At 41.7% G+C, this 21,432-nt stretch overlaps 1 protein-coding gene across 2 annotated transcripts in view; it reads right to left on the bottom strand.

The window, feature by feature from the left end:
- ift172 (intraflagellar transport 172) overlaps positions 1-21,432 on the bottom strand; it is a 183,177-nt gene that overhangs the window by 27,156 nt on the left and 134,589 nt on the right. The window contains exons 37-42 of one of the 2 annotated variants that reach the window (XM_068024099.1): positions 15,281-15,390; positions 11,517-11,580; positions 10,294-10,380; positions 6,361-6,477; positions 4,361-4,471; positions 170-289 (exon numbers count right to left, since the gene is read on the bottom strand). In XM_068024099.1, the coding sequence (XP_067880200.1) occupies positions 170-289; positions 4,361-4,471; positions 6,361-6,477; positions 10,294-10,380; positions 11,517-11,580; positions 15,281-15,390 (609 nt within the window). The remainder of the gene's footprint in view (positions 1-169; positions 290-4,360; positions 4,472-6,360; positions 6,478-10,293; positions 10,381-11,516; positions 11,581-15,280; positions 15,391-21,432) is intronic. The other variant, XM_068024100.1, reaches the window with a different exon arrangement.

Raw genomic sequence — 21,432 nt, 5'->3', positions numbered from 1 at the left:
GCAGTAGAGTGGAATGCATGATAGCACTGCTCAATAAAAGTTTAACTAATGAAAAGTCACCTTTTCATTAATGTAAAAAGAAAGGCTAGTACGTCTGTGTCAGGATGTAGTGGTGCATAAAACTTTGATAAACAATCAATTAGGGTCGTAATATAGTACAAAAGCTTACCAACTGATTGACTCCCAGTGACCCTGCACGAGTGGCATAATAGTGTGAAATCAGCAGCATCTGCTCAAACTCTTCATGAGCAGAAGAATTAGCCTCCGAAGATTTAACCAGGTTTTCACACTAGAACATTATGAAAACAAATCCCAAAAACTAAACATTGTATTCATCTACAGTACAAACCAAAATACAGAATTGCAGATTACACATTACAAATGTTATCTACAACACCATGGATACAGTTATACACCTTAAATAGGCCATATTTTAGATTGCATAAAATTACATTGGTGGGGGGCAGGGGGTGGCGGTGGCACATTTATGATCAGAGCCATGGAGTAGGTAGACGCAAGTCCTGCTCCGTTTCTGATCTGAGCCACAATAAGCTGGGAGATTCAAAATGCAGATGTGTCTTGGAAGGAAACAAGTGGAAATCGGAGAACAGAGTCCCAAAAGATAATCTTTACAGCAGCTAGCTACAAAATTCACTGCTGGTGGCCTAGGAGTAGGCCTGGCATCTCTCCTTTAATTGCAAGTGCTAATTCAGACAGATGAAGCATAAAATAAACTAAAAAGTTGTCCAGGTATTAACTTTAAGTTTTAAAAATGGGAACTCCGATTTACAGCAACAGAGTATTCAACTAGTGTATAACTGGAAGCTGATCATTTTGAAGAATGTCCTTTTCTACAGTTAAATAAGTTAGACTCAAAGAAAAACATTAGAATGCCCCTATTTTATAATGGCATGAAGAACATGTGATCTTATTTAAAAAATAAAATCTACAGGTGCAATTCCATAATCCCACCACTTCCCCTTCACTCATTTCACCTGTAATCCTCCAATCACTACACTCACTCTCTCCCTCAAGGGTGAGCAGCAAGTGCCAGAGACACCCTGAAACAGCACCATTTTCCCTCACCTTTCTCCCCCCCCCCACCTTCCTTTCCCATCTTTTTCAATCAAAGAGCCTATGTTTGCTTTTAAAATTCAACATGTCTTTTTTTAAATCAAGTTAGAATGAAGAAAGAAATTGTCTGTCTGCCCTTCTCTCAATCTGCGTGTGTATCTCTCTCTCTTCCCTGCTGTTTGGCAGATGTTAGAAATTAGAATCTGACTCACAGCTGTAAGCCATTATTAGCACTGAGCTTTTCTAACTATCAAAAAAACATAGGTAAGATCATCAGTTAATTTCAAAGTTCAACATTTTTTTGAAAACTGAACTACACATGAAAACACATTCCCTCTTCCCTTCATTGCCCCTCTCACTATCCCCACTCACTATCCCCAGACACTCATTTTCTGATATTTGTGCGCACAATTGGAATGTTGCCTTTTTTTCTTCACAAACTGAATTTCACCTCAGTAAAGCATTTGAAATTTGTCCTCCATCTTTTTTACAAGCTATTTTCAAAAGCTTTACTGAGGTGAAATTCAGTTTGTATGATGAAAAAAAATTACAGTATTTCAATTGCTTTTGAAATTTGTCCTCCATCTTTTTTCCAAGCTATTTTCAAAAACTTCAGTGCTGAAGTTGCTAAAAGCTAAAGAGAAAGATTGACCAGACCAGCTGACTAAATGGTACTGATGCATCCTGAGAAATTAGATATACTGAACATGCTCAGACCACACAATCCAAATTCAGTTCACAGCTCTGGGCAAAGTCTGAACTCTAAGCTTATGCTTTCCAAAATTCCTTAGATTCCAGGGAAGGTTCCTTTAGATTGGAAAATAGCAAATGTAACTCCTTTATTCAAAAAGGGAGGGAGACAGAAAGCAGGAAACTACAGGCTAGTTAGCTTAACATTTGTCTTAAGGAAGATGTTAGAAGCTATTATTAAAGATGCTATAGCAGGGCATTTAGAAAAATTCGCAGTAATCAGGCAGAGTCAAAATGGTTTTGTGAAAGGGAAATCAATTTATTGGAGTTCTCTGAAGAAGTAACATGTTTTGTGGATAAAGGGGAACCAGTGGATGTACTGTACTTAGATTTCCAGAAGGCATTTGATAAGGTGCCACATCAAAGGTTATTGCGGAAAATAAAAGCTCATGGTGTAGGGGGTAACATATTGGCATGGATAAAAGATTGGCTAGCTAATTGGAAACAGAGAATAGGCATTAATGGGTTATTCTCTGGTTGGCAAGATGTAACAAGGTGCAGGGATCAGTGCTGGGGCCTCAACTTTTTACAATTCATATAAATGATTTAAATGAAGGGACCTAAGGTATGGTTGCTAAATTTGCTGATGAGACAAATATAGGTAGGAAAATAAGTTCTGAAGAGGATGTAAGGAGGCTACAAAAGGATTATAGAGAGGTTAAGTGAGTGGACATAGATGTTTCCTCGTGCATGAATCGCAAAAGGTTAGTATGCAGGTACAGCAAGTAATTAGGAAAGTTAATAGAATGTTATCGTTTATTGTGAGGGGAATTAAATACAAAACTAAGGAGGTTATGTTACAGTTATACAGGGCAACGGTGAGACCACATCTGGAGTACTGTGTACAGTATTGGTCTTCTTTAAGGAAGGATGTAAATGTGTTGGAAGCAGTCAGAGAAGGTTCACTAGACTAATACCTGGAATGGGCAGGTTGTCTTATGAGGAAAGGTTGGACAGGCTAGGCTTGTATCCACTGTAGTTTAGGAGAGTAAGAGGCGACTTCATTGAAACATATAAGATCCTGAGGGGTCCTGACAGGGTGGGGGGGGGAGGGGGGTGGATGTGGAACTAGGGGTCACTGTTAAAAATAAGGGGATGCCCATTTAAGACAAAGAGAATAAATTTTTTCTCTCAGAGGGGCTTGAGTCTTTCGACATCTCTTCATCAAAAGGAAGTAGAAGCAGAGTCTTTAAATATTTTTAGGGCAGAGGTAGATAGATTCTTAATAAACAAGGGGGTGAAAGGTTATTGGGGGTAGGCAGGAATGTGGACTTGAGGTTACAATCAGATCAGCCATGATCTTGTTGAATGGCAGAGCAGGCTCGAGGGGCCTCCTCCTGCTCCTAATTCCTATGTTCGTATGCTTGAGGGAGAGGCTGCAGCCTTCTGACAAAAACATTAATGAGTACATTAAATGACATAAAAGAGAATCCATCTGATAAGTTTAATCATGTTGAGAAATATCTTTTTCAAACCTTTTTATGTTTAAACCCATATTTTGAAAGTTTCAAAATTTTAGTTACTGAGAACAAAATAGCAGAAAAAATTTAGAAAAAGTTGACACAAAATGTGTAACAAAAATATGAAAACAGAACGTCAGTTGGCGCAGACAAGAGTATGCAGACATAAGATTTATATATATATATATTCCTCATTCTTTTTCTGCTAAACCAACTTATCCCTCTTTCCAGTGGATAATTTGGACATTTTGAGGTGTTGCAACTATCCTAGCATGCACATCTAACCTACAAAGTCCAAATCTAGAGTGAAGAGAAAATTATAAATTACTTTGCAGGTCAGTTGTTAGTGACAACATGCAAATGTTTCATTACAGCACAACCAGAAATATAAATTATTCAAAATAATCATAAGTGAGATAATAAACATCATGTGAAACATTTGTAATTTCTTGAGATCAATATGGCACTTAAAGAATAAATTATCTTTGTGTATCGGTTACAAACGCTAATTGCATAAAGATTCAGAAATTTTCATGTTCAGCATACATGCAATATGTCAGGAGGCTATCATCTGGACTCAAGAAAACGTCAAGTCAGCTGAGTCACAATGCAGATACACACTTTATGCAAAAGCCACTGCATTTTTCTCCATTTAGTGAGTTCAAAATGATCCCACCTTTATGCATAGAAAAAATGAAATGCATTTCTTCTGAAATGGCCCTGGAATGTCCCATCCTCATATCTCAGTGTAGCATTCTTTTATACCAATGTCACTGGATTGCTTGCCCATGCATGAATGCAGTATTGATTTTATGCCAAGTCTCAGTGTTGTCTTTTGCTCTGTATTCATGTTCATAGAGTACTGATTTGAGACTGCCTAAATTCATTCCACCCAAAACCTTTTCATAGAATACACAGATCGAAAATCTTAATTCCAACTGTCTGGATTTCTATCTCGGTTCTGGAGGATAAGGAACAATGACGCAACACTCTGACATCCAGATCTTGGTCATAAATCTCAATTTATTTCAATATTGTTTTTCTCATATACATAATTGAATTTATGCTGCACTAACCAGATTGAAGAGTACGTCGCGGAGATCAGCCCATGTCCTGTATGCATCTGCACTATTTATATCTGGCATGTTTATAACATCCATGAAAATCCGTTTGTATATGTTAAAATTCTGTACACAAAAAAGAAAAAGGTAAAGCAGATCACAAAACTAAAACACACAAAGAGGGCTGAATTTTATAAGCCCCCCAATGCAGGGGTCGTGATGGAGCAAGGCCCGAAAAATTCTTCCGGGAGAGGCCCGCCTTGGGCCTCGACGCCAGGACGGCTCCGTGGTGGTGGTGGCGAGGCCTAGGGGCGGCCCACCCTCACCCCCATTTGGTGGCGGAACTTTTATTTCAGTATTGAAATTAATTTAACTACATACAAAAACACCTATCTTGTCGGCCGTCCCAGACTGATATCCCGTTGGGTGGCCGGAACTCCCAAACATGCGGATCTCCATTTGGCGATCCAAGGCGTGACACTGGTGGGGAGTGGGGAGCGGGGAGGAGTGAAATTGTCAAGGGGGGGGAGGGTGGGAATGGGCAAAACTGTTTCTGTTGACTGAGAGGCTGGTGGGAAGGGTTGAAGGGCAAAAGTAGGTAATGACGGTCGGTGGGGGGGGGGGCGGGGGAAGTTCGGCATGGGAAGAAAAGTTTTGTTCATGTGATAGGCCCAAAAATAAAGTGCGTGGTCATTGTGGGGGGTGGGGGAGGGTGGGAGAGGGGCATCCAGATTCTATTTAATTTTTTATCAAACTGTGAAATGAATTTGTATTTAAAAATTTAAATTCAATTGAAGGGCTTGATGCCCTTTAAAATTGGTGCTGGTGCCTGTGTGGTGGTGCCGGACCCCATTGCCAGGGACTAAGCGCCCGCCCCCGATGACGTACAGGGGGCGGGCGCTCTATTCCTTCTATGTTATTGGGAAATATTGCAATGGCTCCGCCAAGGAAGGCAGCGAGCTAATAAAATTTAGCCCAAAATGCTCATTTTTCAAAGAATGTCATAGAAATTGAGGCAGGAAAGGCTATTGTGAGTCATATTATTAAGCGCAGGCTATCAATGAAAAAATCTCACAGGCAAAATACTTGAGACTCTAACTCCTGGCTGATCTGCCAGAAGAATGTGCAAGTCTGCTGCTGAGGAGCTTCTGAGAGAGAACTGTCCATTTTAATGGCAGGGAGAAACTAAGGTAGCTTGACAGCCTCTGGCCACCAAATATCATGGAGCTTGGAGGCTGCCCAGCTGGAAATGATGCAAGTCGTTGGGGAAGCTTTGGAGGGTTTTGTGAATGCAGAACAGGAGAGGAAAGGACTGTAATAATGGCTCAAAATTCTTAGTGAGACCCAGAGGAGCACTCCTGCTGCTCCTGGGTGCACAAAAATAAGTGTTACAGTAAAGACCTGCACCACTGGCCTGCTGGGTTTTACTGAGCATAGTGTGAGTGATAGATGCTCCACTCACTATGCTGTTAAAATAGCTTTCAGGTCCTATATAGGGCCATGACTTACATCTCTTCATGGGGCTCCTGCCTAAGTCAAGTGTTAAAATAGCCAAGGGATGGTAAAAGATATGCAAGTGCACTGCTTGGATTTTAACCCCAGTTCCACCTGATTTCAGCTAGGCGTAGGGAATTAAAATTCCCTCTTCTCTTTCTGTATCTTATGCTTGGACCTGAGGTTTGATTCATATTTTCCATTACCCAAGCTTACTGCTCCCTACCACTGCTGAATGTTACCAAATTAGAAGATTTTTGCCATACCACTTAACTTCACAGAGTAAAGTTTTGGGAATAATTTGTTTAAGGATACAATTCTACAGTATTCTTGCACAGAGCCAAACTTTTTCAAGTAGGGTGTTCACATATTGATATGGCACTTCAATTCCCTTGAAATGTTAATTTAGCCTAGTAGAATAGCTAACAGCATTCACTGTTCACATCCATCCAATAACACCTCAACAAAAGACATTTGAAGAAATTTTCTATGATGAAATTAATCTCAGTGATTTCACTTACTTGTGTATTAGCAGGAGCACCATGTTGAACATACAGATTTAAGGCTTTTTCTGAATGACCTTCTTTAATAAGGTGTGTAACATATAGAGCCACATACTTGTGGAGAATTTTGTAATTCTAAAACAGACAGGACAGTCAGCGCAAGTTTTAGTGTCCAGTCACAACAGTTAAAAACTCAATATATAAAGCTAAAACTATTTTACTTGCAGATACAAATAAAAGCTTCCAGCACTCTTTAGCATTTGACTCCTAATTATACGTGGAATTATTTAGAATTTACAACAAGCTAATTGGCCCAACTGGTCTACGCAGGTCTTTTGTTTCCACGAGCCTCCTCCTACTATAATTACTTATTCCCACCCTGTCCCTGTGTTGGAAAAGTTGAGTGGGACAACACTGTCAGTAGGAAGAATGGTTTCTTGAGGAATAATTTAAAGCTGCTCTAGTCATTTTCAACGTGTGTCACTTAAAATTTTAATAAAATCATTTTACAATATTATAGGAAGTACTCTCCTCTATCTATATCACTTCAAATAGTGTCAACAGCAAGGGTCCAGGGAGCGACCATTTATCAATGCCTTGTGGAATTAAAACATTACTACCACTATAAAGATTATACTATCATAAAAAATATAATTTTGCTGACTTGATTCAGGAATTCCTCAAAGGAATAACTGATCCCATATTACAAAGCTTTAAGTAACAGAATGAAATTTAGTAGTACAGAATTTGAGTATTGCTGAAAATAGAGACATGTTGTCGAAGCTTTTCATCTTGCACTCATCAGGACAAGCTGCAAGAATACCAATGTAAGGGAAAACAATGAATTTATACTGTATGAGAAGACAGTGCTGATTGGTTGGCAAGCGAACTCTGATTGGTAGAGGCTTTGCCATGGAGAATGCACCAGATTACGGTGACTGACAATTAACTACCAAGCTTTATTTGAAATTTAAACCAGGCAGCTTGACTCTGATTGGTCAAGGCATTGCCCTGAGGAATGAACCAGTCAGTTATTTTGTTTAGCTGGAACAGGCGCATTGTTTGTACATGCTCTTTCTGTCCGCAAAGAACAGGGCTCTGTGTCTTAATATATGTAGCTCCCAGTACACACAAATGCACCACACTGCAAGCCCTACTGACAATCCTGAATTGGCTGTCAGTGTAATTCTTAGCACATTGAGGATCATTTAGCAAATGTTGTCCAATCGTGGAATCACATCTAATGTGGGTATGGCCTGTACCTTGCCTGTTGCGAACAGCAGAAGGAACATGTTGTTTGATATGATATGCCAGTCTTTGGGACGTATGGCCTACATACCCAGCATTACACTGGCATTGAAATTCATATATCACATTACTCATTTGTGTGATAGGCAGGACGTCTTTTTGGCTCAACGGCAGCATCCTGTTAGTGGCGAACACTAAAGGCCTGCTAAGGTCAGGAAAAAAACCCGATCCGAACCCGACAGAATCACATCGAACCTGAACCTGACCCGGCCCGAGTCCCTCCATTTTTTCCCACGCCCGACCCGACCACCGGAATGTTCACTTTACCTACCATGCGATTCCAAATCTACAGAAAGCTGCAGCATGAGTGCGATGACATCACTCGCTCACTGCGGAGACTCAGAGTTTCCCTCCTTGACGTCCCAGACTCCCAGCTCAGGTAGGCTTTTCAACTTTTGACACTTACTAAACTCAACTTCCCAGCAGATCAATGCTTACTGTGTATGTCCAACCTGGACCTGGCCCCACCCGGAGCCGGTCTGACCCGACCCGACCCGAGCCCGAAAGAGCGACCCGAACCCGACACGTGGCGTCGGGTCCCGTCAGGTTTGGGTTGGGTAGTGGGCCTTCAGCAAACACCACACATGTTGCTACTGCACAGTAGCAGTGTGAAACAGCTAGCTTCACCTGTTGCTCAATTTTTTGGGATACATTACCCTTCCAGGGTAATATGAAGCGGACGGGGCACTTTTCAGGAAAATATGACGGCCTTAGGCCCGTTCATAAGTTTCTGCGATATACAGCAAGAAATGATCTGACCAGGGTAGCCACTGTCACACAGGATGTCTTTGATTCGTCCAATTTCAGCATCAAGCTTGCATGGTCAGCAAATGGCTCGACCCTATTTACAAGGCTGCCAATAAGGCAAATCTTATAGCGTGTGGAACTTTAAAAATCCCAACGTGTGTACTCACAGTGAAGGTAGGTCTGCGGTAGACCTTGGTAGAGAGCCCCTTAGCAGATTTCTCAACTAGTACGTCAAGGAAAAGGAGCTCATTTGACTCCTCCATTTCACAGGTAAATGTGAGTGCAGGTTGGAGCCCATTAAGACGTTTAAGGAAATTATTGCAGGCAGCTGCGGATTCAAATATAGCAAACATATCATCTACATATCGGAAATTTGCAAGAGATAGGAGGTTAGCTGTCATTCTTTCAGACACATTTCTCATGAACCCAACAAAGATGTTTGCGAGATCTGGGCCTAGAGGAGATCCCATAGCAACACCATCTATTTGAGCATACATGGTGTAGTTAAAACCGAACTCAACTGCGAGTTGCCGAGTTCATAAGTTCAGTGTATACTGATTCACACAATGGTGGAGGGTCTAGATCACCATGATTTAGTGCTGCAGCACAAATATCTATGGCTTCCTTAAGTGGTACATTGGTGAATAGGCTAACAATGTCAAATGAGCACATGGACACGGCAATGCCATCAATATGCAAGTCCTGTATGGTCTTCGCAAATGTGAAGGAATCCTTCACCGTGTATGTGGAGAGCTTGCTCAAAACTGGTTGTAACAATTCGCCCAACCATTTGGCCAACTCATGTTGTGCAGAACCGGCATAGATAAGATAGGATGTAGAGGGACATCACTTTTGTGTGTCTTGGGCAGTCCATACATACGCAATGGGCAATTTACCCAATCAGCCCTTGCTTGCAAAACTCAAAACACAGTGTCCAACATTAGATATGATTCTGAAAATGGACAACATTTGCTAAATAATCCTCAGTGCGCTAAGAATTACGCTGACAACCAATTTAAGATTGTCAGTAGGGCTTCAGTGTGGTGCATTTGTGCGTACCGGAAGCTACATATATTAATACACAGAGCCCTGTTCTTTGCGGACAGAAAGAACATGTACAAACAATGCGCCTGTTCCAGCTAAACAAAATAACTGACAGCCATTCACTGGTTCATTCCTCAGGGCAATGCCTTGACCAATCAGAGTCAAGCTGCCTGGTTTAAATTTCAAATAAAGCTTGGCAGTTAATTGTCAGTCACTGTAAACTGGTGCATTCTCCATGGCAATGCCTCTACCCAAGCAGAGTTCACTTGCCAACCAATCAGTACTGTCTTCTCATACAGTATAAAGTTGTTGTTTTCCCTTACATCGGCATTCTTGCGGAATGTCCCGATGAGTGCAAGATGAAAAGCTTCGACAACATGTCTCTATTTTCAGTAATGCTCAGGAATGACATTGTTATAGAATCACAATAACTTAGGTAAATCTCTACCGGTCTGAAGTTCACAAATTTTGGTACAGCATAAATTGGAATTTTTTTTATTGTGCCATATGAGGCTATTCAGAGGGCACCATGTTTCCAGCTTTAAAATGAATGACTGCGACATACTTTCCACAAGAACACACATTGCATTTTGCATAAAACATCCAATTTGGGTGAAGTACCAGTCAATACAATTAAAATGCACGAATACTGTACTTCCTAGTTTCTTCAAATTGAATCTCATTTACGTAAAGAGAATTTAACATTGTATAAACAAACCAGCATTTTACGTGGTAAAAATAAATTTCAAAATATTTCAGATACATTTAAAGGTGCAAATGTAATTAATTATATGAGTGTGAAATTTTGGTCAATACTGTAGGAAATACTCTCAACAAATATTTCTGTTCTACCTGCTTATTAGCAGTTTCAATGCATTTTTCCCATTGTCCTCTTTCAACATACATGTCAAGTGCAGCTATCACATCTACTCCAACCAGCTGGAAAAAATAGAACAGTTTAAAATAAAATATACATGAATTATATGGAGGGACCACCAGTCCAAGCTGGAAGAAACAAATCTATAATTAGATAACTTCTTTTCTGTCTAGTCCATGATTCTAGTCAAAAGGGGTTTACAAAAAGCTGACCTTCCCCCAATCCATCTTCAAGTGCTGATAATATGCTTACTATTAGCTCTAGTCGCAATTTCTTGAAAATTAAAATAAGCATACCTTTCACCAGTGTAATTTTTACAATTTGAGTACTCTTTTAGCTAAGATAGTGGCAAAGCACTTTAATGATTTGGTTCGTTAACAAGCCCTCCATGACCAAATGGAGCTGCGAGAAGTTTGCTGTCTTCTGAATTCTTAATATAGTGCTGGACCTGAATCTTGCTCTCTATTTCCATTCACATTGTCACAATATTTGCAGTACATACAAACATACGAATTAGAAGCAGGAGTAGGCCACTCTGCCCTTCGAGCCTGCTCCGTCATTCAATAAGTTCATGGCTGAACTGATTACTCCACATTTCCAGCTACCCCCGATAGCCTTCCACCCCCTTACTTATCAAGAATCTATCTACCTCTGCCTTAAAAATATTCAAAGACTCTGCTTCCACCACCTTTTGAGGAAGAGAATTCCAAAGACTTACAACCCTCTGAGAGAAAAAATATCAGTCTTAGCACAGATCTCTAGCCCATTGACTTTGCCAGGAATTCAAATTCCCAGCAGGAAAGTTCACCTATTGGTAATATGTATTGAGAAATTACAGGCATGCTTAGCATGGTCTTTTGCCCATAAATTTCAATGATTTTTTGATATGTGCTCACAGGAGGAGAGGTTCCTTGCTGGGATCACAATTTTGTAAAATTGGCCCCATGGTGTAAAGAGATTACAAAAGGGAAGGAATTACATTTTTTTTAAACTTACAAAATATAGATATTTCTCCAAATCCCTTCAAGAACATTTTTAAAACTTCTTTGTCATAATAAAAGAAAAAAATCAGACACCAGTTTTAAACTCCAAAAGCAAACATTGCTCAGCTAAGTAGGCAGAAAATAAAGATATGAAGGATGTCTAATAATACATAATGTCATGTCAGTTTACTGCGCAAATCAAATGAAAGGCTTACTGAATCTACTTTGCCTTGATTTTTCAAATATTCCTTATAGCGTTGATCAACATAGTCTTCATATCTGGATAAAATAATGAAGAACAAGAAAGAAAACACTCGCCTTTAAATAGCACTTTTCATGTTCTCAGAATGTCCCAAAAGTACCTTTGAAGCATAGTCACTGCTGTTTTGTATACAAACACAGTAGCCAACTTGCACACAGCACAGTCCCAACAACTGCAAATAAGCTAAGTACAAGGAAATCGGTTTTGGGGCTTTTGGCTGAGGGATCGATTTTGACCTGGACACAGAAAGAACTCCCATTGGATCTTGTGCATCTACCCGAAAAGGTAGCTGGGGCTACAATTTAATATCACATCTGAAAAATGACACCACTGACGATGCAGTGCCCTTCAATACTGCACTCTAGATTTTGGGGGAAATATTTGTTCATGTAGCGCCACTTAAAAGTAACACTAAGTAGATTATGTTGATTCCCTGGGTGCTGACAGCTAGAAGCAATGCTACGCGAACAAATTTCTCCCCCTATGTGTTCCAGTCCTGGAGTGGAACCTGAGCCTGTCAATGGGAATCAGGGGGAATCTCTCCACTGGTTGGAGTCATTCCTAGCGCAAAGGAAGATAGTTGTGGTTGTTAGAGGTCAAAAATCTGAGTCCCAAGACATCACTGCAGGAGTTCCTCAGGGTAGTGTCCTAGGCCCAACCATCTTCAGTTGCTACATCAATGACCTTCCTTCAATCATAAAGTCAGAAGTGGGGATGTTCGCTGATGATTACACAATGTTCAGTACCATTTGTGATTCCTCAGATACTGAAGCAGTCCACGTAGAAATGAGGCAAGACCTGGACAACAGTCAGGCTTAGGCTGATAATGGCAAGTAATATTCGCGCCACACAAGTGCCAGGTAATGACTATCTCAAACAAGAGAGAATCTAACCATTGCCCCTTGACATTCAATGGCATTATGATCACTGAATCCCCCACTATCAACATCCTGGGGGGTTACCACTGACCTGAAACTGAACTGGAGTAGCCATATAAATACCAGGGCTACAAGAGCAGGTCAGAGGCTAGGAAACCTGCGGTGAATAACTCACCTCCTGACTCCCCAGTGTCTGTCCGCCATCTACAAGGCACAAATCAGGAGTGTGATGGAATACTCTCCACTTGCCTGGATGGGTGCAGCTCCAACAACGCTCAAGAAGCTCGACACCATCCAGGACAAAGCAGCCCAATTGATTGGCACCCCATCCACAAACATACACTCCCTCCACCACCGATGCACAGTAGCAGCAGTGTGTACCATCTGCAAGATAGACTGCAACAATGCACCGAGGTTCCTTAGACAGCACCTTCCAAACCCACAACCTCTAACACCTAGAAGGACAAGGGCAGCAGATGCATGGGAGCAAGTTCCCTTCCAAGCCACACACCATCCGGACTTGGAACTATATCGCCATTCCTTCATTGCCACTGGGTCAAAATCCTGCAACTCCCTTCCAAACAGCACTGTGGGTGTACCTACCCCACATGGACTGCAGCGGTTCAAGAAGTACCTACCCCACCATCTTCTCAAGGGCAATTAGGGATGGGCAATAAATGCTGTCCAAGCCAGCGACACCCACATCCCATTAACGAATAAAAAAAACTTCTGAGAGAGGGATTAGTTACACTGCTGAGCCAAAGTGGCATTTCAACAGTAAACTATATGTAACTTTAATGTTATTTTAATTATACTACTTGATACAATTACAAAATTAAACTACTACCTTCAGGAATATACCAAGCTTTTAAAAAACTTTTGACTACCTTATTTTCTTGCCTTATTTGGCTACCAACTGCATTAATAAAGCACACAAAAATCCTTCCATTTTTAGTAGATTTACTATTTGATTTGAATTTAGTATTTTACTTCTATGCAGCAATAAAGTATTATATTAAAGTTAGAGGGTTGGATTTTAAAGCCCCTTCGCTGCCGGGAACGGTGGCAGGTGGGCAATGAAGATCTGTACAGAGGAGTCCCGCCATCGGCCGCGACAGGCCCCATACCAATCTCGGCAGAGGTGGCGAGCCACCACGTTGCAATCTTTATTCTGGTGGCCGGCAATGCCGCGCCTTCAAATCCCTGTTTGGGGAAACTTGGCGCGACACCTGTGGGGAGAGGGGGAGGAGGTTTTTTTCTCTGTGAGGGAGGGGGGGAGCAGTGCTTCAATGCCTTGGATTGGTTGGGGGGGGTTGATGGGAAGGGGTAAAGGGCAAAGGTGCTGAACTTGGGGGGTGGGGGGGAGGTCAAATTTTCAAGGTAGGTATTCTGGGGAGAAAAGGGCAGGAATGTTGTTATATACCATGGGGGGGGGGGAGGGGGGGGGCAGAGGCGGTGAATGCATGGGAAGAATTGTCCATTCATTTTTTACATGTTAAAGTAACTGGCCCTTTAAAAATTTCAATGCTCATTTAGGGCTGCATGCCCTTTAAAAATGGTGTCGGCACTGCGTATTGGCGCTGGACACCATTGCAAGCAACAGCTCACCCACCCCCTCCATCACCCGCCCCCTCCACTTGATAAGGGGGGGGGGGGGGGGGTTGGCACACCACGGCCATGCCAATAAGCCACCTCATGTGAAATCACGGCGGCTCAGCGAAGTGGTACCCATGCGTGTGGGCTGCATTTTTTTCCACCCGCCTCCTATTTCAGCAGTGGAGTCTTAAAATGCAGCCCAGAGTTGTTGCAGTAAAAAGGTTAAAATTTGAAATATATACAAAATGAGTTTTACTTTTCATTTTATAGCATATGATGTATGAATAATTGCTCTATTTTGTATGTTCTTGCCTAATTTAAACATATCATTTAAAATACAAAATGTCACTAAGATTGATGGGACCAACCAGATAAACAAAAGTTGGAAAACCAAATAACAGGCCCATAGGAAGAAATGCAGAATATGATGCAAATAATATGTTGTTTGTTTATATGAATTATGATCAAAAATAAACAAATTCAAAAATCTCAAAAAGTCATCCTTTCATGTGGGTACCACAGATCATCTATATGCAGTATAGCTGGCTGTGTCGCTCCACAATATTTCCTACTCGTTGAATAAAGTAAAAAATATCAGGTGCAATATGTAATAAATCTGGTAACTCAAACTCCACAATATATAGATTAATATGAAAACATTTTTCTACATTATTAAGTCTTTCAGGTTTAGATAAGGTGGGCAAAAAAAAGCTGTTCCCATTAGCTGATCGTACGAGGACTAGGGGACATAGATTTAAGGATTTGGGCAAGAGATGCAGGGGGACATGAGGAAAACATTTTTTGATCCAGCGAGTGGTAATGACCTGGAACTCTCTGCCTACGAGGGTGGTGGAAGCAGAGATGATCAATGATTTCAAAAGGAAATTGGTCACGTGAGGGAAATAAACTTGCGGGGTTACCGGCATAGAGTGGAGGATTGGGAGCGACTAGATTGCTCAAGGCATGGATTGGATGGGCCGAATGACCTCCTTCTGTGCCAAATTGACACTTATTGGCATGCCTGTGGAAATACAGTATTTGGTGAATGTAATCTTATCGCTGAGCTCATAATTAATTATACTTTGCTCTCATAGGAAAGTAATTAATTATCTATAGTCAATGTACATAAAATTGAGGCAATGGTTTATTTCATTACAACTGAATCTCTTGACAAGATTATTGTCTTCTGATCAGACTAGAGTACTCATTGTGCCGGGCATAATGCAACTTAAAAAGTCGTTACCTGGGATCAAGCTCCTTTGCCACACGTTTGGCTTTGTTCCATTCTTCCCCTCCTATGAAACAGTCAATGGCTTCTTTAATGAGATCCATATTAAGGTACAATTCAGCTGCCTGGAAAATCACAGCATTACAAGATAATTAAATAATAATAATAATCTAGACTCCTGACTGAAAAATAGTTCATAATAAGTTAGTCAATATAAAATAACACATAAGCATAGAGGAAGCCACAGAGCTGCCAGTGTGATTGCACATTTATAAAGAGTTGAACTAATTACATAAAACAAACATGATAAAAATACAAATTATTGCTTGTCATTTTAATTCTCCACCTTGTTCCCACCCTGACCTTTCTGTCCTTGGCCTGCTACAGCGTTCAAATGAAACTCAACACAAGCTCGAGGAACAGCACCTCACCTTTCGACTGGACACCTTACAGTCTTCTGGACTTAACACTGAGTTCAATAATCTTAGATCACAGCCTCTGCTCCCACTTTTTTCTTTTTTGTGTTTTTCTTTGCTGGTTCGTTCTCCCCCCTGCCCTCACTTCTTTCTTTATCCCTTTATTTTGTGTTCGGACGGGTCTGTGGACTATGAAACCTTTTGTCATTTAATCTCTCCTGCCTATCACAGGCCTTCCCTTTTATCCGTCTTCCCCACTCCCCCCTTTCACTTACTCAAAACCTATTACATTTCTAACTTTTGCCAGTTCTGATGAAAGCTCATAGATCTGAAACGTTAGCTCTGTTTTTCTCTCCACTGGTACTGCCTGACCTGATTATTTCCAGCATTTTCTGTCTTTGTTTCAGATTTCCAGCAGCCGCAGTATTTTGCTTTCAAATCGGTATTTAATTCACCACCACTTCTCTTCCAGGAATGCCCACCTTGAAAAAGTTCTGCTCTTCTCTCCGACAGGATTTCCGTTCATCTCTTTTACCATGTTCACCTGTATTGCTTTCCATCTCCCTCCTTGTGTTTGATCAGATAACTACCAAAACTCGCTTTCACAGCCACTTCTCCTTCCTTAGCAACTGTCTCCGGTTCCAACTTATTCCACGTGAGTTCTAACTGAAATTTCACCCATGTGTTTTGGATCCACCCACGATTACAGATATCTCTTAGACATTCAGCATTCCTCGAAGTGCCATTCTCGCCACATTCTAAGATTCACTCTCAATGCCATGCGCCGCCGCATGCACACTCTTGACCTCTCTCTTAAGCAACTGACATTGACCTAATTTCCTCCGGAGATCTGCCCTCCATAGTCTCCAACCTCATAGTTCCCCAATCCCATACAGCCCACTTCTACTTCCTTCCCAAAATCCACAAACAGGACTGCCCTGGTCGACTCACTGTTTCAGTCTGTTCCTGCCCCACTGAATTGATTTCTTCCTATCTTAACTCTATTTTTATTCCCCTTGTCCAGTCTCTTCCCACCTACATCTGTGACTCTTCTGATGCCCTCCGTCATTTCAACAGTTTCCTGGCCCTCACTATCTCCTATTCACCATGGATGTCCAATCCCTCTACACCTCCATCCCTCACCAGGATTGTCTGAGACCTCTCCTCTTTTTCCTATTACAGAGGCCCAACCAGTCCTCATCCAACAACACCCTCCTCTGCCTAGCTGAATGTGTTCTCACATTGAACAACTTCTTCAACTCCATTCACTTCCTCTAAATAAAAGGTATTGCTATGGGTACCCACGTGGGTGTTAGCTATGCCTGCCTTTTTGTGGGAAATGTGGAACATTCCTTGTTCCAGTCTTTGTCAGGCCCCCTCCTTCACCTCTTCTTCTAGTATATTGATGACTCTGTTGGTGCTGCTTCCTCCCCTCGCCCTGAACTGGAAAATTTCATTCACATTGTTTCCAATTTCTACCCTTCTCCCACCTTCACATGGTTTATCTCCGACTCTTCCTTTCCTCGACTTCTCTATCTTCATTTCTGGGGATAGGCGAGCAAGCAATATTCACTATAGGCCCATGGACTCCCACAGCTACCTGGATCTCACTTCCTGCAAGGACTCAATTCCATTCTTCCAGTTTTTCCGTCTGATCTGTTCGGACGATACAAACTTCCATACTAACACTTCCGATATGTCTTCCTTTTTCTTCAGCCAAGGACTCCCCCCATCAACGTGGTTGACAGGGCCGTAACCGTGTCGCACCTATTTCAGGCACTTCAACTCTCACCCTTTCCCCTCCCTCCCAGAGCCATGATAGGGTTCCCCTTATCCTCACCTTCCACCCCATCAGCCTCTGTATTCAACAGATTATCCTCTGTCATTTCCACTACCTCCAGCATGATGCCACCACCAAATGCATTTTCCCCTCTCCTCACCTTTCAACATTCTGAAGGGACCATTCCCTCCGTGACACCCAGGTCTACTCCTCAGTTACCCCCAAAATCTCCCCCCTTTCCTACGGCACCTTTCCATGCAAGCGCAAGAGATTCACCACTTGCCTTTTACCTCCTCACTTCTCATTGTCCAGGGCTAGAAACACTCCTTCCAGTTGAAACAGAGATTTACGTGCACTTCTTTCAATTTAGTATACTGTATCTGCTGCTCATAATGTGATTTCCTCTACATTGGGGAGATGAAATGTAGATAAGCTGACCGCTTTGTGGAACACCTCTGTTCAGTCCGCAAACGCAACTTCAAGCTTCCGGTCGCTTGTCATTTCAATTCTCCACCTTGCTCCCACTCTGACCTTTCCGTCCTTGGCCTGCTACAGTTTTCCAATGAAGCTCAATGCAACCTCGAAGAACAGCACCTCATTTTTCGACTGGGCACTTACAGCCTTCCAGACTGAACACAGAGTTCAATAATTTTAGATCGTAACCTCTGCCCCCACGTCTTTCTTTTTTTGCTGTTTCATTCTCTTTCCTCCCCCCCCCCCCCCCTTTCTTTCTTAATTCCTTTACTTTGTGCTCGGATGACTGCTATCCTGCCATTTACATCTCATCCAGACACACCTTTTGTTTGTTTACTTGTCCCATTACCACTCCCCTTGGCTTTGTACCATGAAACCTTTTGTCATTTAATCTCTCCTGCCCTCCACCCTATCATAGGCCTTCCCTTTTGTTCTTCTTTCCCCCTCCACCTTTTCACTTGCTCAAAACATTTCTAATTTTTGCCAGTTCTGAAGAAAGGTCACTGACCTGAAATGTTAACTCTGTTTTACCTCTCTACAGATGCTGCCTGACCTGCTGAGTAGTTCCAGCATTTTCTGCTTTTGTTACAAATGTGATGCACTAGATTAGGTTCACAAGTTGTTTAAATATGTTATTGAACTTGTTGCTATGTGGTATCATATTTTCAAACTTTTAAAAGTTGGTGTAGTTAACAAAAAATGAAATCAATGCTGGATCTACTTTAAAAAAAAAATTGGAAGAGACAGTAGAATGATGTCTGTTGGGTTGAGCATGTAGATGTTTCAGAAAATGCAGTTTTTGCCTCAAATATTTTCCACATACTGCGAAACCTGTAAATTGGGGCCACCTAAGGGACTTGCATCACAAGTCCTTGTTTGCAGATGTACTTGACAGCAGGATGTGATTTCAGTTCACTTTGTGCGTGTTTCGTTTCCTATTCATTGAAAAGAACCTTGGGATGGCAATCGAGGGAAGGAAGTCCTGATCCTGGGATCTGCTACGTTGGCAGCCTGCATAGGCAAAGTAGCCATTATAAAGCCAGACTACCTGGCAGATCCCAGCCAAAGTAGGGGGATGGGGGGAAATTAATGTTCTGCAGACCTCTGTCCAGGACCCCAACCTCCATGATCTGCAGTTGCTAATGTCTGAAGTGCTGGGTACATGTGTCTTAGGCTGTTAGTAAATCATCAGTATCTGACATACTGGTGGAGTATGGTTGCCAATTCTGGTTGGTGACATTCTTGCAGGTTCGATCGCATGAATTTCTGACCACATGATGTTGGATCACATGACTTCTACAGATATTATTGGAGTTACCTTATAAAAGGTTAGATCACCTGCAGCTGAGAAACTTCATTTGTGATTTCATAACAGCAGCTGAAAATGTGAGAAATTCCAAGAACCAGAAGGCCATCCAAAAGCAGGGAAACTATTCTTTCCACCTCTTACCCCCCCCAAGCCCAAGTATCCATCTATGCCACCCAAACCCCCAGTGATTTCAGCATCCACACCACCCCAGCATGATTTCAGGGCCCCAATTCCCAACCCCCACCTGTCCGGCCGGTAGTTCCTGGCTTTTGTGTAATGGAGATCTCTTTACCCAGCGTCCATAGCCATAGAAAAGCCTCTCTATCTCTGTGATGCAGCTGTGCAAGCACCCAACCCCAGAAGTGGAGCTGTTTCTCTGTCACTGTGCATGCTGGGTAAAGAGAACTCTATTATACAAAAGTTGTTTCTTTTCCCCACCCACTGCCCCCACACACCTAGCTGTGTGTTTGCTGTTTTAAGCTATGAATGGACTTGGTGCCTTCAAGGCTGTCCATAGTTCGTACTTTGCGAATATCTGTGATTTCAAGGGTCAGTTTGCACCTATTTTAATGTAGCTTATTTGGCACTGTCAGTACCTGTCTGTTTTTTCAAATATCTGTTTTTTGGGAGCATCTGTTTGTACAGATTTCACAGATTGTTTCTATATTATTTCATTGCAATTTATAGTTTTCTTGCTTGAAATTTCATTCCAGGTGGCTAGGGTGCAAAAGTAATATGAAATTTGGTCATGCTTTGCAGCTTATGTGAAAGGTACCCCATAAATTGTACCATCATATCACTTGCTAGAAGCCAGCCATTGTATAAATATGATCAAAATAGGCCAACACAGTTACTTTTGAAGGTTTTTACTATCAGTCAGTATTTTTTGTAAAATGTCAGTGGCGCAGTGGTTAGCACCGCAGCCTCACAGCTCCAGCGACCCGGGTTCAATTCTGGGTACTGCCTGTGTGGAGTTTGCAAGTTCTCCCTGTGTCTGCGTGGGTTTTCTCCGGGTGCTCCGGTTTCCTCCCACAAGCCAAAAGACTTGCAGGTTGGTAGGTAAATTGGCCATTATAAATTGCCCCTAGTACAGGTAGGTGGTAGGGAAATATAGGAACAGGTGGGGATGTGGTAGGAATATGGGATTAGTGAAGGATTAGTATAAATGGGTGGTTGATGGTCGGCACAGACTCGGTGGGCCGAAGGGCCTGTTTCAGTGCTGTATTTCTAAAACTAAAACTAAATGTTGCACAATTCCAGAGGATTAAAGGATTTCCTGTGGTCAATAGGATAAATACCTCCCATAAAATTAGCAGTATAGGTCATAAATTCATACAAATTTTAGGAGCTATTTACTTGATTTGTGATTTGTCAGAGAATTTACATATCCTTGACTTTTATGCAAGATTTTACAGTAAATATTACACTGAAGAGTTTGCCCAACAGCTCTTCTGAATACATTGGAAGCTGTTCCCATGATCAAAGTAGCATTTTAAAGAATAGAGAAAAAGCTTTGCAAGTTGTTCTACTTGTATGTAATTCAATGGCCAAGAGGCATTCTACTGATTTTAAAAGGGAAACATTTCAATAGCTGTAATTAAAGATTTTTTTTTAGCAACAACAGTGCCATACACGTTGGAATAAAATAAAAGTAACCTCTGTGACCAATCATTTAATTATACAAATGGTGAAGTTTCCAGATCGCAATGACTCTATTAACATTCTACTTTCCTATTTGCAGCTAAAGGAATACAACAGGTAGGGCGGCACAGTGGCGCAGTGGTTAGCACCGCAGCCTCACAGCTCCAGGTACCCGGGTTTGATTCTGGGTACTGCCTGTGTGGAGTTTGCAAGTTCTCCCCTGTGTCTGCGTGGGTTTTCCCCGGGTGCTCCAGTTTCCTCCCACAGCCAAAGACTTGCAGGTGATAGGTAAATTGGCCATTGCAAATTGCCCCTAGTGTAGGTAGGCGATAGGGAATATGGGATTACTGTAGAGTTAGTATAAATGGGTGGTTGTTGGTCGGCACAGACTCGGTGGGCCTAAGGGCCTGTTTCAGTGCTGTATCTCTAAAAAAAAAATTCTCTGGAATTGCCATATGAATTTCCTAAACAACATCATTACTTACAGGATAAAATCATTTTTTAAAATTGCATTGAACATTTTTCATTAATCCCTCATTTTCAGGAA

The sequence above is a fragment of the Heterodontus francisci genome, chromosome 3 (assembly GCF_036365525.1).
Source record: "Heterodontus francisci isolate sHetFra1 chromosome 3, sHetFra1.hap1, whole genome shotgun sequence".
Lineage (NCBI taxonomy): Eukaryota > Metazoa > Chordata > Chondrichthyes > Heterodontiformes > Heterodontidae > Heterodontus > Heterodontus francisci.
Note: the sequence above shows the minus strand (reverse complement) of the source record. Positions and strands in the feature narration are given on the sequence as shown.